This window comes from Jaculus jaculus, chromosome 5 (genome assembly GCF_020740685.1).
Source record: "Jaculus jaculus isolate mJacJac1 chromosome 5, mJacJac1.mat.Y.cur, whole genome shotgun sequence".
NCBI lineage: Eukaryota > Metazoa > Chordata > Mammalia > Rodentia > Dipodidae > Jaculus > Jaculus jaculus.
In genome coordinates this window covers 56,656,862-56,670,645 of record NC_059106.1, presented here as the reverse complement: position 1 = coordinate 56,670,645, position 13,784 = coordinate 56,656,862, and the positions used below count along the sequence as shown (strand labels likewise).

The following is a 13,784-nucleotide window of genomic DNA, read 5'->3' as shown; positions in this document are numbered from 1 at the left end:
ACAGAGTGCTGACAGGAAGGAGGAGCCTCTGCAGGGACCAGAGGAAGGACACTCGCCGCGGCAGCGCAGGGCAGGGTCACTCCTAGAGCCCCAGCTGAGGTCCTCCCCACGGAACTCTTGTCTCTCCACCAACCTCTGCCCGCCTCACTGAGACCCTAACTCTGTCCATGAGACCATGGCCCTTTACGGAGACCTGACCCAGCTTTCAGAAAGCCCCATCCCTTCACTAAGATCATATTCTCAGGGCTGGAGACGTGGCTCAGTGGATAGGGTACTTGCCTGCAAAAGCCTAACGACCGGGGCTTGATTCCCCAGTGTCCACATAAACCAGATGCACAAACAGGCGTATGCATCTGGAGTTCATTTGCTGCAGCTAGAGGCCATGGCATGTCCATTCTCTCTCTCTTTCTCTCTCTCTCTCCCTCCCTACCTCCCTCTCTCTCTCTCTGTTTGTAAATTAATAATTTTTTTAAAGATCACCTTGCCATTCACTGAGCCCATAAGTCCCCTTGCTGAGACCCCAGACCTCATGAATCTCTTCCTCAAAACACCCCAAATTTCTCATCTTGCCAACCAACTCCCTAAAGCCCTCACTCCCTCCTTCAGCCCTACCTCCACTGAGCCCTGCCCCACCCCCCAGCTTTCTCTGAGGAGAATTTAGATGCCACACTGGCAGAGCCCTGGAAGTCCCCTTATCCCTGTCCTCTTGAGCCAAGCCCCAGACTAAAACCATCTTAGCTCTCTGTGCCTGGCCAGGACCTGGAAGGCCCCAAACTTTTATGGGCTACCATCTGGATTAGTTACTTTTCTTGTTGCTGTGACAATGACAAGAAACACCTTAAGGAGGCATTTATTTTGGTTTACGGTTCTAGGGTATAAGTCCATTGTGGAGGGGTGGAGGGGCAGAGGGAGGGCACAGTGACAGAAACATAGTAGCTATTCACACTGGATCCAGGAAGGTGAGAGCAATGAGTCTGGTGCCCCGCTTACGCTCTCCTTTTTGTTTGTTTGTCTGTCTGTTTGTTTGTTTGTTTGTTTGTTTGTTTGTTTTTCAAGGTAGGGTTTCACTCTAGTCCAGGCCGACCTGAAATTCACTATGGAGTCTCAGGGTGGCCTCCAACTCACGGCGATCCTCCTACCTCTGCCTCCCGAGTGCTGAGATTAAAGGCATGCGCCACCACGCCCAGCTTACCCTCTCCTTTTTATCCAGTCCAGGACCCCAATCCCTGGAATGGTGTGTCCCACAGTTAGGGTGGTCTTCCCACCTCAGTTAACCTAATCTAGAAACTCCCTCACAGATGTCCAGAGATTTGTCTCCTAGCTGATTCTAACCCTGTCAAAATAACAGTCCAGATGAACTGTCACACCTGATGAAGCTAGGATCCCCATAAAACTCACACTGGACCCCCTTTTCCCTCCACAGGCAGGCAACTGAGGTCCTCAGCACGCCGGCAGATCCTCTACGCAGACCGGCAGGCATCCGTGAAGGTATCCTGTGCCTACAAGGAGGACGAGGGGCTCTACACGGTCCGAGTCGCTTCACCGTTCGGAGCCCAGGAGCAGAGTGCCTACGTGTTTGTGAGAGGTAAGGTCTGGTGTGCAGGAGGGGCAGCTGGGCCCAGAGACCAGGCTTTGCCCTGACCTTGCTGGAGGCCCCTGACCAAGCCCACCCCACAGCCCCACGGCTCTCACAGCCTCAGTTCCTCTGCTATAAGAGGGTTAGATTTCTCTCTGAGGACTGCCGGAGCGCCCGCCCACAACGATAAAAGGACGCAGCATGAGAAGAGACTTGATGGAGACAAGGGAGGGAGGGGGCTTCGCGTAGGGTTGGAAGGTTCTGGTCATCAGTTGAGTTCTACCTCCTGATCTGCATCCAAATCCTGGCTTGGTCACCTTGTGGGATGGGGCACCTTGGTCACATTGCTTTATCTCTGTGAGACTGGGTTTCCCCATCTACATAGTAGAGGTTGCTTTGGGATTCAGAGATTCATTATGTTAGTTGTTTTGTTGCCTGCTGTAAAACAAGCCTCCTCCCCAAATGCTACTGTTTGGTGGGGCCAGACTAATCTTCAGGCCCTGGTCCTCCAGGTCAGAACTGAGCCTGTGGAGAAGGCACGAGAATCAGGGTATCAGGCAGGAAGGGTGTCAGAACATCAAATGGCCACTGGCTTAAGGCTAAGTCCCTTGCTTCTTCCTGGGTCCAGATGCTGCAGCTGAGAAGCCGGGTGCCCCAGGCTCCCCACTCAATGTCCAGTGCCTGGATGTGAACAGAGACTGCCTGGTTCTGACCTGGGCCCCACCCAGCGACACCCGGGGCAGTCCCATCACCAGCTACTCCATTGAGCTGTGAGTCGGGCTCTGGCCTGGGGTGTGACAGAGCCCTAAGACAATGCTTCCTAGCTTGGGGGTAGGGAGAAAGAGGCAGCCCTGAGCTTGGCCTGAAGGTCTCCCATCTTCTCAGAACAGAGCAAAGAGTTGACTACGTGGTATAACTTAGGGACAGTGGAGGAGTATCCAGGCTTCCAAACCTCTGTGGCATTGATGCCTGGAAATCCAGGGTGAAAGGGCTAAGTTCTTGACACCTGAGCACATGTGAATTTGGTGGATAGTCCCTCTGTGTCAGACCTGAGGGAGGGGCACATGGGCTCCAGAGAGGACAGGAGGAGGGACAGGTCTCCACCATCTCTTTCCATGCTGTTGGGCTCTGAAAGCCCCATCTGAGAAGAAAACCAATCCGTGGGAGACTAGGGGCCAGTGACGGCTGTGTGGACCTGAGGCTCCACCCAGTCCTGTCAGGATCTGAGCATTCAAGCTTGTTGCGGAATGATGGCGAAGGCAGGGCTCTGGGGAGGAGATGAGGGTGGGAACGTGGCCCCAGGGATACAGTAATCTCTCCAGGAGTGCCGGCTCTTCAAATCAGCACGGTGGTGGCAGTTTGTGGGAGGCGTCCAAGCTGTGCCAGGCCGAAGTTGGGGCAAGTCTTCTAAATGGGAGAGAGGAGGGGTTTTGTTGACAAAGGGCAGCCAACAGCCAGGCGAGTGGGCATGTAGCCTTGGTTGAGGTTATAGCCCGTGTAGAGTTACGCTAGGAAGGTGTGAGACCAGGACAGGCCTAAAAATCTGTCTCCCACAGGTGCCAGGGTGACTCTGGGGAGTGGGTGCGCTGCTATGAGGCACCTGGGGGCATCTGTCGGTGCCCAATCCAAGGCCTCACTGAAGGCCAGAGCTATCGGTTCCGTGTGAGAGCCATCAGCAGAGCAGGCAGCAGCCTCCCATCCAAGGCTTCAGAAGCACTTGTCGTGGGTGACCATGAGGCGGCCCGGAGGAAGACGGGTAAGCACAGAGACCCTGAAAGGACATTCTAGAGCATAAAACAGGGTGCACGTGAGACTGGCTGCCTCAAAAAGAGAGATGGCTCAGCTCAGCCGCCAAGAAACCCCAGCCTGAGAGAAGAGACACTGCTGAGGCCTAGTCCGGTGGAAAAGGCAGGGTCTTACTCTTAAATTCCCCTAGTCTGACGGAGGAGGCTCAGTCCTGTCCTTAGGAATCCTTAATCTGAGGGAGGATGAAACAGCTAATCTGATGGGATGACTTGGCCCTGGCCCTTGGAGCCATCTATCCACGGAAGGACCATAGCTTCTTCAGGTGTCTGGTGGAGAACGCTGTTCTACCCTCAAGACCCCAGCCAGGGGAGAGCGGGGACCTAGCCCTCTCAACCTTAGAAGTTACCCTGACTTGAGTTTGCCTCAGCTCCATGGCATCCAGATACTTCACTCCTTCTGTCTGTTCCCACTTGCCCCAACAGTTTGAGAGCAAAATGAGACCCTCACTTTGGTCTCTGAGAAAGCTGGGCCCAGAAAACACATCCCTGAGGCCACAGGGCAAGGGCCACCAGGCCAGGCCTAGCAGGATATAGCATTCGAGGTGGGGCAGGCTCTGGCTGACTCCTGACCGAGCCCCCTTGTGGCCCCTCTTCCCTCCTAGAGATTCCCTTTGACCTGGGCAAGAAGATCACCATCAGCACTGACGACTTTGAAGGTACGCGTGGCCCCTCCCCAGAGCTGGCCTCCAACACCGGCTCCTTCACGGTTCTCTGGCTCACAGCCGCAGGGGCTGTCCATGTGCAAGATGTAGGGAAGTAAGGGTGGGAGGGTCTGCCCAGGAGAGGCTAAGTGCTGGGGACCCTGTGGCCTGCCCTCCTGTGAAATGACGGCCTGTAAGGATAAACCCTGGGCAGAGCCTCGGGCGACCAGAGTTCTAGCACCAAATCTGCCAGGTTTGCTGTGTGACCTGGAGCAGGTTTCTGTCCCTCTCTGGACCTGCAGTCCCCCATCTATGGGATGCAAAGCTGAGATTAGAGGTCTCTTGGGAGCCCACTCATCTCTTCCCTGAATGACTCTGATTCCAGATGTCGTGACCATCCCATCACCCCCTACCAACGTCCATGCCAGCGAGATCAGAGAGACTTATGTGGTCCTGAGCTGGGAGGAGCCGAGACCCCGGGGTAGATCCCCACTGACATACTCCCTGGAGAAGGTACAAGCCCCAAGGAGCATCCCCAAGAGAGCCCGAGAAGTATTCCCTGTGGGATCCACGTGGGGGACTTCCAAGATGCTGAGAACCCTAGATGTGCCCCCAGGGTCATCAGAGAGCAGACGTCCTTGCCTGGAAGGGCCTGAGCAGTGCCCAGCCCTGAGGCAGGGGGATGGATAAAATATCCTCTGGTGGTGACCTCCAAGCCTGAAAGCCCATGTACTTAAGTGTTCTGTTCCCGGAGCGCCTACGGCAGTAACGGCTATATGGTCCACTATTCCTGGACATCTCCCTGCCCCCAGGTCACCAGCATCAGACCACACCTAGGACTCAGAATCTCTTCTCAGTTGAGTCTGTGATGCTGTAACTAGGGGCATGGCTATTGGGCAAGGTCCCCAAAACTCTAAATCTCTAAAGCTGAGTCTCCTCACCGCTGGGGCAACAAGCATCCACCTTTCAGGGATGTGGTGAGAATCCCTCCCGTTAGTCATTCATTCTCTCAAGTACCAGGATTGCGCTTGGCCTTGGAGACACGTGGGGTGGGAAGGCACAAGAAACAAGCTGAGGCAGTAAAAGACGAACTCCATAAGCCACTGGCCACTGGGAGGTGACGAGAGGAAGAGAGCGAGGGCTGCTGGCGTCGTTTGTACAGCTAAGGGACCTGCCAGCAGCTGAGCTCTGAGTAAGGGACCACAGGAAGTAAGGAGCCAAGGGGTCACTAGGACAGAACATTCCAGGTGAATGGGACTGAGGAGATGGTGCAGTGGTTAAAGGTGTTTGCTTGTAAAACCTGCTGGTCTGGGGTTCAATTCCTCAGCCCCCACGTCAAACCAGATGCAAAGTGGCGCATGTGTCTAGAGTTCACTTGCAGCATCAAATCCTGATCTGTCTGTGCGCACACACATATGTAAATAAAAATTGAATAAATTAATAATTAATTAATTAATATTATATTATAATGAGGAGATGGCTCACTGGTTATGGGGCTTGCCTACAAAGCCTGCTGACTCGGGTTTCATTCCTCAGTACCCACAAAAAGCCAGACACACAAAGTGGCTCATGCACCTGGAGCTCATTTGCAGCAGGTAGAGGCTCCGGCACACCCCTTCTCTCTCTGTCTCCCTTCTGTCTCTCTCTCTGCCTGCAAATAAATTGCGCGCGCGCGTGCGTGTGTGTGTGTGTGTGTGTGTGTGTGTGTGAAAATGGGGTAGAGATGGCTCAGAGGTTTAGTCACTTGCTTGCAAATCCTAAAGGTTCATGTCTGGAGTTCATTTGCAGTGACAGGAGGCCCTGGTATGCTCTCTCTCTCCCCTTGCAAATTAAACAAATAAAAAATCCAGGCATGATGGAACACGCCTTTAATCCTCACACTCAGGATGCAGAGGTAGGAGGACCACCGTGAGTTCAAGGTCACCCTGAGACTACGTAGTGAATTCCAGGTCAGCCTGAGCTAGAGTGAAACCCTACCTCAAGAAACCTAAAAAAGAAAAAGAAAAAAGAAAAATAAAGAAATAATTTTTTGTTTTTGGTTTCTCGAGGTACAGTCTCACTCTAGCCCAGGCTGACCTGGAATTCACTTTGTAGTCTCAGAGCGGCCTCAGACTCACAGCGATCCTTCTACCTCTGCCTCCTGAGTGCTGCGATTAAAGGTGTGCGCCACCACGACCGGCAAAAAATAATTAAAAAAAAAAGCATAGAGCATTCTAGTTAGAGGATCCAGCAGAGGCTCCAAGGTGGAACTTGGATCACTGCAGTGCATCAGGGAGGTGCAGCTCAGTGAACAAACAGAAGTGGGTGTGGCAAGACTGACAGCCGGTCATGAGGACGTGCTCGGTAGCACATCTAAAGAACACGGGCGTTTGGAAGGGTTCTGGTAAACACATCTGTCCTGTCGCTGTAAAGACCATCGTGAAGTGCGGTGGCGCGTGTGTGCTATCCCAGCCCGTGGGGAGTAGAGGCAAGAGGATCAGGAGTTAAAGACCAACTTACACTACGTAGGGAGTTGGATGCCAGTCGGATATACATGAGAGCCTCTGGTGGGTGGAGTAGAAACAGGGGAGAAAGGGAGAGGAAGAAGAGAAGGGGAAAAGAGAGAAGAGCAAAAAGGGTTAAGGTTAGAGTCCAGGGGCCAGTGACAAGGCTTCTCAAATGACTGAGGCTGCAGATGACACTGGCCTGGATCAAGGTTACGGTGGGGAGTTGTCATTGGAGTCTGGGTACATTTTGAAGGTGGAGCCAACTGGCTTTGTTGATGGAGTATATTTGGGGTCTGGAAGAGCCAAAAGTGGCTCCCAGGGCCCAGGAGACTGTGGTATAGGTGCAATCAGCGTGACACGAGAGGCAAAGATTTGCCAAGACCCTAGAGCTGGCCGTGCTGCAGGCGAGGGCCATAGTGGGCACCGGAGTGGGGAAGTCAAGGAAGCAGAATGACCAACGTTCAGGTGCCCAGGAGCCACCCGGGCTACAGAGAGATGCTCGTGAGAACCTGTGTGAGAAGGGCCCAGCCCACAGCCAGGCCCTGGCAGCTGTTTAAGCAATGCCAGCCCTGCTTTCTCTTCAGTCTGTCATAGGTAGTGGTGCCTGGGAGGCCATCATCACAGAAAACCCCGTGAAGTCCCCAAGATTTGCCCTTCTGGACTTGGAGAAAGGGAAGTCCTATGTCTTCAGAGTGCGAGCCTTGAACCAGTATGGCATGAGCGATCCCTCAGAGCCCAGCGAACCCATCGCCCTGAAGGGCAAGCAAGGTACCATGCGATGGGGTAGATGTCGGGCTGGACCAGGCTGATGGCATCTGACTTTATATAGGTGATGGAGAATTTAATTTGGATCAACACCCACTCACCCTTCCAACCTTCCATCTAGCCTCTCATCCACCCATCTATCCATCTCTCCATCCACCCATCTATCCATCTCTCCATCCACCCATCTATCCATCTATACATTCCTCCAGCAAACCATCGCGGTCCCTAATCAAGGAGCTTAGTCTCTGGGAGACTAAGTACAGAAATTTCCAGGAAAGAAAGTCAAGTTCTCTTGATAAGGACTGAGGAAAGCTCAGAGTTTGTGAGCAGGACAGGTAGAAGGAAGAGGGAAGTACACTGTGAGGGAGCAGAGAAGAGAGAGTGACAGGTGCCCTGTGAATCAGGACAGGCCCAAAACCCCGTGTGGGTCTAGAGTCCAGGCACTGCCCCTCCCATGGCTGTGGGTCTCCTCTCCCCACACTCCTCTCCCTCCCTGGCCAATCGCAACGATACTCCAGCGTCTTCTCTCGGCCTCTCTGTCTTCCAGCTACTCTCCCTCCTCCAGCTCGAGTTCAAGCTCTTCGTGACACCAAAACCTCAGTAAACCTGGCCTGGGAGCCCGTGGACGGTGGCACGGAGCTCCTGGGTTATTACATCTACTCCCGGGAGGTGGGGACATCCGAGTGGCAGACGGTGAACAACAAACCCATCCAGGACACCAAGTAAGCCTGCCTCACCCCTTCCCGTACCAGGACAGCCTGGGCCGGGCTCTGCTCGAAGCCGTTCTGTAGTAAGGTCCTCTGGCTCTCGTCGCGATGCCGAGGTCGGGATGATTTTTGTTGTGTGTGTGTGTGTGTGTGTGTGTGTGTGTGTGTGTGTGTGACCGTGTGTACCATAGTACACATGTGGAGGTCAGAGGAGACCTCAGGGTGTCTCTTTTCTTCTTTCACTTTCTTTGAGACAGGGTCTCTTGCCATTGCAAAGGAATGTGAGTGTGGCAGGCCAGAGATTCTGGTTCTTCTGATGCCACCTCCCACTGGCGTGGGCATCCTACAATCACAGACGCATGTGCCACTGTGCATCGGGCCTTACATAGGTGATGGAGAATTGAAGTTGGGTTAACAGGCTTTGCAAGAAAGTACCTTTCATCACAGAGCCATCACCCAGCTCCTAGAATTTATTATCTTTATTTTCATTTTACAGGTGGAGAAACTGAGGCACGGAGAGGTTTAGTAACTAGCCAAAACTCACATAGCTCATAGATGGAGCCAGGGGACTTGGACTCAGCTGGGTTTTATTGTTTGGTGTGTGTGTGTGTGTGTGTGTGTGTGTGTGTGTGTGTGTGTCTGCACACGCACGCCCATCTACATGTATGGATGCCAGAGGCTGACTTTAGGCATCTTCCTCAATTGCTTTCCACTTCCTTTTACTGAGGCAGGGTTTCAGTAGAACCCAGAGGTTGCCACCTGAGCGAGGTTAGCCAGCCAGCTCACCCAAGGGTCCCGCATCTCCACCTTCCCAGCGCCAGGATTCCAGGCAGCTGGCACGGCCTCCCTGCATGGACGTGGGTGCTGGGGGTCTGAACTCGTATCCTCATGCTTACACAGCAAGCACTTTTTCCACTGAGCCATTCCTTTTTTTGACAAGTACTCACAGAGGCCATGCTGCTTGTGGGAGCCTGAGGACAGAAGTGACCATTAGCTGACAGGCACCCTCACCACAGCAAGACCTGCTATAGAAAATGTAGCAAAGGGCAAAGGGAGAGAGAGGGTGACAATGTGGGTGTCATCAAGAAGGAACAGAATAAGGACAGCTTCCTAGAAGTCCTGAAGGCTCCGGTGACAGCTCTCTCAACACTCTTTTCTCAAAAATATATTTTACTTACTTATTTATTTGAGAGAGAGTGTGTGAGAGAGAGAAAGAGAGAGAGAGAGAGAATGGGTGTACCAGGGCCTGTAGCCACTGCAAATGAACTCCAGATGCATGCACTACCTTGTGCATCTGGCTTACATGGGTACTGGGGAATCAAACTTGGGTCCTTAGGTTTCACAGGCAAGTGCCTTAACCACTAAGCCATTCTCCAGCCCTCGACACTCTTTACTTTTTTTAACTTTTTATTTATTTATTTGCAAGCAGGGAGAGAGAATGGCACTCCACGGCCTGTAGCCACTGCAAACGATCTCCGGATGCATGTGTCCCTTGTGCATCTGGCTTACATATGTCCTGGGGACTTGAACCTGGGTCTTTTGGCTTCACAGGCAAATATCCTAACCACTAAGCCATCTCTCCAGCTCCATGGACACTCTTTAAAAGGACTTCACAGGGATGCTGGGGAGATGGCTCAATAGTTAAAGGCTCTTGCGTGCAAAGCCTCCCATCCCAGGTTCAATTCCCCAGTGCCCATGTAAAGCCAGAAAAACAATGGCAAGAGACCCTGGAGTATCTATACATGCATGCACATACATGTGTACTTGTATATACACACACACAAGCACATGCAAATTAGTAAGGTTGTTTTTGAAAAATATTTAGTGGAGTCCAGTCATGCAGTGGTTCATGTTCATAATCCCAGCACTTAGGAGGCTGAGGCATACAGATTGCCCTGAGTTTAAGAACAGCCTGAGCTACAGAGTAAGACCCTGTCTCAACAACAAAAACAAAAAGAACTCCATGACTTTTTGGGGTGTTTGTTTGTTTGTTTGTTTGTTTGTTTGTTTTGTTTTGTTTTTCAAGGTAGGGTTTCACTCTAGCCCAGGCTGACTTGGAATTCACTATGTAGTTTTAGGGTGGCCTCGAACTCATGGTGATCCTCCTCCCTCTGCTTCCCAAGTGTTGGGATTAAAGGCGTGCACCACCATGCCCTCCATAATTTTGACTCTCCACATGCATGCTAATCATAACATAGTCACCTGTTAATTTCCAAGGCCAAGGCCCAAAGCCCTGAAGATTGTCCCGTACCTCTAGGCCCCCAAAGGGCTACCTTGGCCTTCAGTCGATTTCCCTCTGACATCTTTGCACTTTGATGGTGAATTCTAAGAGAGCAGATGTCCTTTACAACCTTTAGACCACATCCTCCATATGCCCTTTCAGGCATCACGCGAGGGATCAGGGAAATACTATAGCCCACAGCTTCCAAATCCTACATCACTGGTGACTACTTATCCAACAAGGCAGTTCCAGAAGGTTCAGGAAGCCTCAGCTGTAAAAGCCCGTGCTTTTCTCTCCCAGGTTCACGGTTCCTGGGCTGAGGACGGGACAGGAGTATGAGTTTTGCATCAGATCAGTCAGCGAGGCTGGGGTAGGCGAGAGCTCAGCCACCACCGAGCCTATCAGGGTCAAGCAGGCTCTGGGTAAGTCAAGGGCAGGTCCAGCCTGGTCTGGGCGGGAGCCAGGGCCGTATCTTGGAGGGTACAATCTCGGTGCCAATGGGACATAAACCCTGTCAGGGAAAACTGGAGCTGGTCCGGCTGCCGTTCCCTTGAGGAAGGAAGTGACAATGACCTGAGGTCATGGTGAGGCATGATCCTGGTCATCTCTAAGGGGTGGGGAAATTCCCAGGTCCAGAGATCAGAGGCCTAGGGTACCCTCCAGATGAACAGCCCTGTCTCAAAAATAACAACAGGGCTGGAGAGATGACTTAGTGGTTAAGGCACTTATCTGTGAAACCTAAGGACCCAGGTTCAATCTACCAGTACCCACATAAGCCAGATGCACAAGGTGGCGCATGTGTCTGGAGTTCATGTGTAGTGGCTAGAGGCCCTGGTGCTCTCTCTCTGTTTCTCTCTCAAATGAATAAATAAATAAATAAATAAATAAATAAATAAAATATCTAAAAAGAAAGAAAGAAAACAACAACAAAAAGCTGACTCCTAAAGAGGTTAGGCACCACTATGGGAGGCTCATGGGCTCCCCTGGGATCCCACTACCTAATCCAGCCACCCCAGGGAGCTCTGCCCTCACTCCTTGCCTCCCATCTACTCATCTCCTAGCTACGCCCTCAGCCCCGTATGACTTTGTACTGCTGCATTGTGGGAAGAATGAAATGGTCATTGGGTGGAGACCCCCCAAACGTCGTGGAGGTGGCAAGATCCTGGGCTACTTCTTGGACCAGCATGATTCAGAGGAGCCAGACTGGAACCCAGTCAACCAGCAGCCCACCCCAAGCCGGGTCTGCAAGGTGAGGCTGGAGAGTGGCCACAGCCCCTGGAGCTGCACGAGGAAGCTCCGGCCTCCCCTTCCCCGCCCCCCCCCCCCCGCTCCCAGCCCCCAGCACCAGCAGCCCCTGGAGCAGCCGAGCTGAAATCTCTCAGGGGCCTCCTGCCCCGGCTCTCCCCTGGCCTGCACGCAGTACCCTCTTTCCTTCCCCAGCTTCTACCCTCTGTCTTTCTAGGTCAAAAACCTCCGTGAAGGCCACTTCTATGAGTTCCGAGCCCGGGCAGTAAACTGGGCAGGTATTGGCCAACTGTCTGCACCCAGCAGCCTGTTTGAATGCAGAGAGTGGACAATGCCCCAGCCAGGTGAGAGCCCAGGGGCTGGCATCCAGGCCTGTCCTCCGAGATGAATAACGCACTCCCTGAACATCCAGTCTGGCTCGGCTGGTCCCAGACCCCAGACCCAGACCCTGCTCCAAGCTGATCCTGTAATCTCTGACGCAGACTCTCAAACCCACCTGAGAAGACCCATGGCCAGCTACCACTAGGGCCTGATCCCAGCCCAAACTGTCCCCCACCTCCACACACTGTCTGAACTCTGCTTCTGTCCATGTAGCTCTCATGAACCCCAAGGTCACTTTCAAGTTTGCCCAGGACTTTTCCAGTGTACCATGGAAGCCCCCCCCCCCCGGCGCTGGCCCCCCAATCCTGGACCGAGACAATCAATAATCCTGCTGGCTGCCTCACAAATGAGCTCCCCAGCACCCCAGGAGTAGCCTCAGCCACACGGTCCTATTCATTTCATTTTATGTCCATACAAAACCTCTCCCAGGCAACAGCTAATGACAAGATGTGGTGCTTTGAATAATTATAAGCAGCCAATATTTGGTTGGATACTTTATAGATACTTTCCATAAATAATCTCCCTATTGCTCACAATAGCACCCTATCATAAGGACTGTTAACCCATTTTACAGATGAGGAGACAGGAACATGGAGGTTCCATAACTCCCTGAGTCCCTGTCACTGGAAACAGCAGAGCTGGGACATGACCCTGGAAGTCTGCCTCCAGAGTCATACCCACAACTTCACCCTCAACACTGAGATGAGAAAGATCTAGAAGGCTTCATGGTATCTCAGATGGGGACAGGAAAGCTAGGGAGGCTTCTAGGAGGAGATGATACTGAGTAAGTTTGAACAGTTAACCTAGTTTCCCAGGGCAGAGTATTGTCATGAGGCCAAGGCTATCCAACCCTACTCTACCCAGAGAAGGCACTTCTAGGCAGGGTGGCCACTGCCAAGCTTCCCAGCTTCCAGACTGGTCAGTTGGCTTCATGCCCACCTATCAAGTTGGCCAACCGGCTGTCTGGGTATTGCCTGGCTGCCCAACCCCACCCACCTGTCCCATCTCTTATCTCCCACAGGCCCCCCATATGACGTGCGGGTGTCTGAAGTGCGGGCCACCTCGTTAATGCTGCAGTGGGAGCCCCCACTGTATACGGGGGCCGGGCCAGTCACGGGCTACCGCATCAGCTTCCAGGAGGAAGGCTCGGAGGAATGGAAACCAGTCACACCAGAGGCCATCTCCAGCACACACCTCAGGGTGAGTTTCTGCCCCTGTGCCTTTCTTGCCACTGGAAATGGCAGGACCACAGAACCTCCAAGCTAAAATAACCCTCAGAGAGCATGTCCCTGACTTGGTGGCAGCAACAGACCAGAGAGAAAGTGACTTACCAAGGATCACACAGCCAGGTTGTAGTGGAAAGCTGGCTGGTGGCCTTCACCCTGCTCTACCTTAGACAGAGACTTCCCTAAAAACTCATTTGAGAATCAGCCAGATGTATCAGCATTTCAACACACATTTCCCTCAGACTGGAACTTCTGTTTCTGGGATTGAAGAGAAATCACAAGGCCCAAAGGCCTAAAGATTGTGGCATTCACCACTTATGATGCACGTAGTTGCAAATAACTTAAATGTCCACCACCAGTGAGTGGGGCTGCTGAACTAAACCACAGTGTATCCTTATGTGGAAGGTTTTTTTTTCAAGGTAAGGTCTCACTTTAGCCCAGGCTGACCAGGAATTCACTATGTAGTCTCAGGGTGGCCTCGAACTCACAGCGATCCTCCTACCTCTGCCTACAAGTGCTGGGATTAAAGGCATGTGCCACAACTCCCGGCTCTTATGTGAAACTTTTTAAAATTTTTTTATTTTTATTTATTTGTTTGATAGAGTGAAAGAGGGAGACAGAGAGAGAGAGAGAGAGAGAGAGAGAATGGGTGCGCCAGTGCCTCCAGCCACTGCAAATGAACTCTAGATGCGTGCACCTGTGCATCTGGCTAACGTGGGTCCTGGGGGAAT

The 13,784-nt window shown here is 52.5% G+C and overlaps 1 protein-coding gene across 1 annotated transcript in view; it reads left to right on the top strand.

Annotated features, from left to right (window-relative positions):
- Myom3 (myomesin 3) overlaps positions 1-13,784 on the top strand; it is a 58,157-nt gene that overhangs the window by 14,300 nt on the left and 30,073 nt on the right. The window contains exons 9-19 of the mRNA XM_004657323.2: positions 1,424-1,585; positions 2,205-2,346; positions 3,133-3,332; positions 3,984-4,037; positions 4,408-4,535; positions 7,093-7,276; positions 7,821-7,995; positions 10,502-10,623; positions 11,263-11,450; positions 11,664-11,790; positions 12,849-13,027. Of these exons, the coding sequence (XP_004657380.2) occupies positions 1,424-1,585; positions 2,205-2,346; positions 3,133-3,332; positions 3,984-4,037; positions 4,408-4,535; positions 7,093-7,276; positions 7,821-7,995; positions 10,502-10,623; positions 11,263-11,450; positions 11,664-11,790; positions 12,849-13,027 (1,661 nt within the window). The remainder of the gene's footprint in view (positions 1-1,423; positions 1,586-2,204; positions 2,347-3,132; positions 3,333-3,983; positions 4,038-4,407; positions 4,536-7,092; positions 7,277-7,820; positions 7,996-10,501; positions 10,624-11,262; positions 11,451-11,663; positions 11,791-12,848; positions 13,028-13,784) is intronic.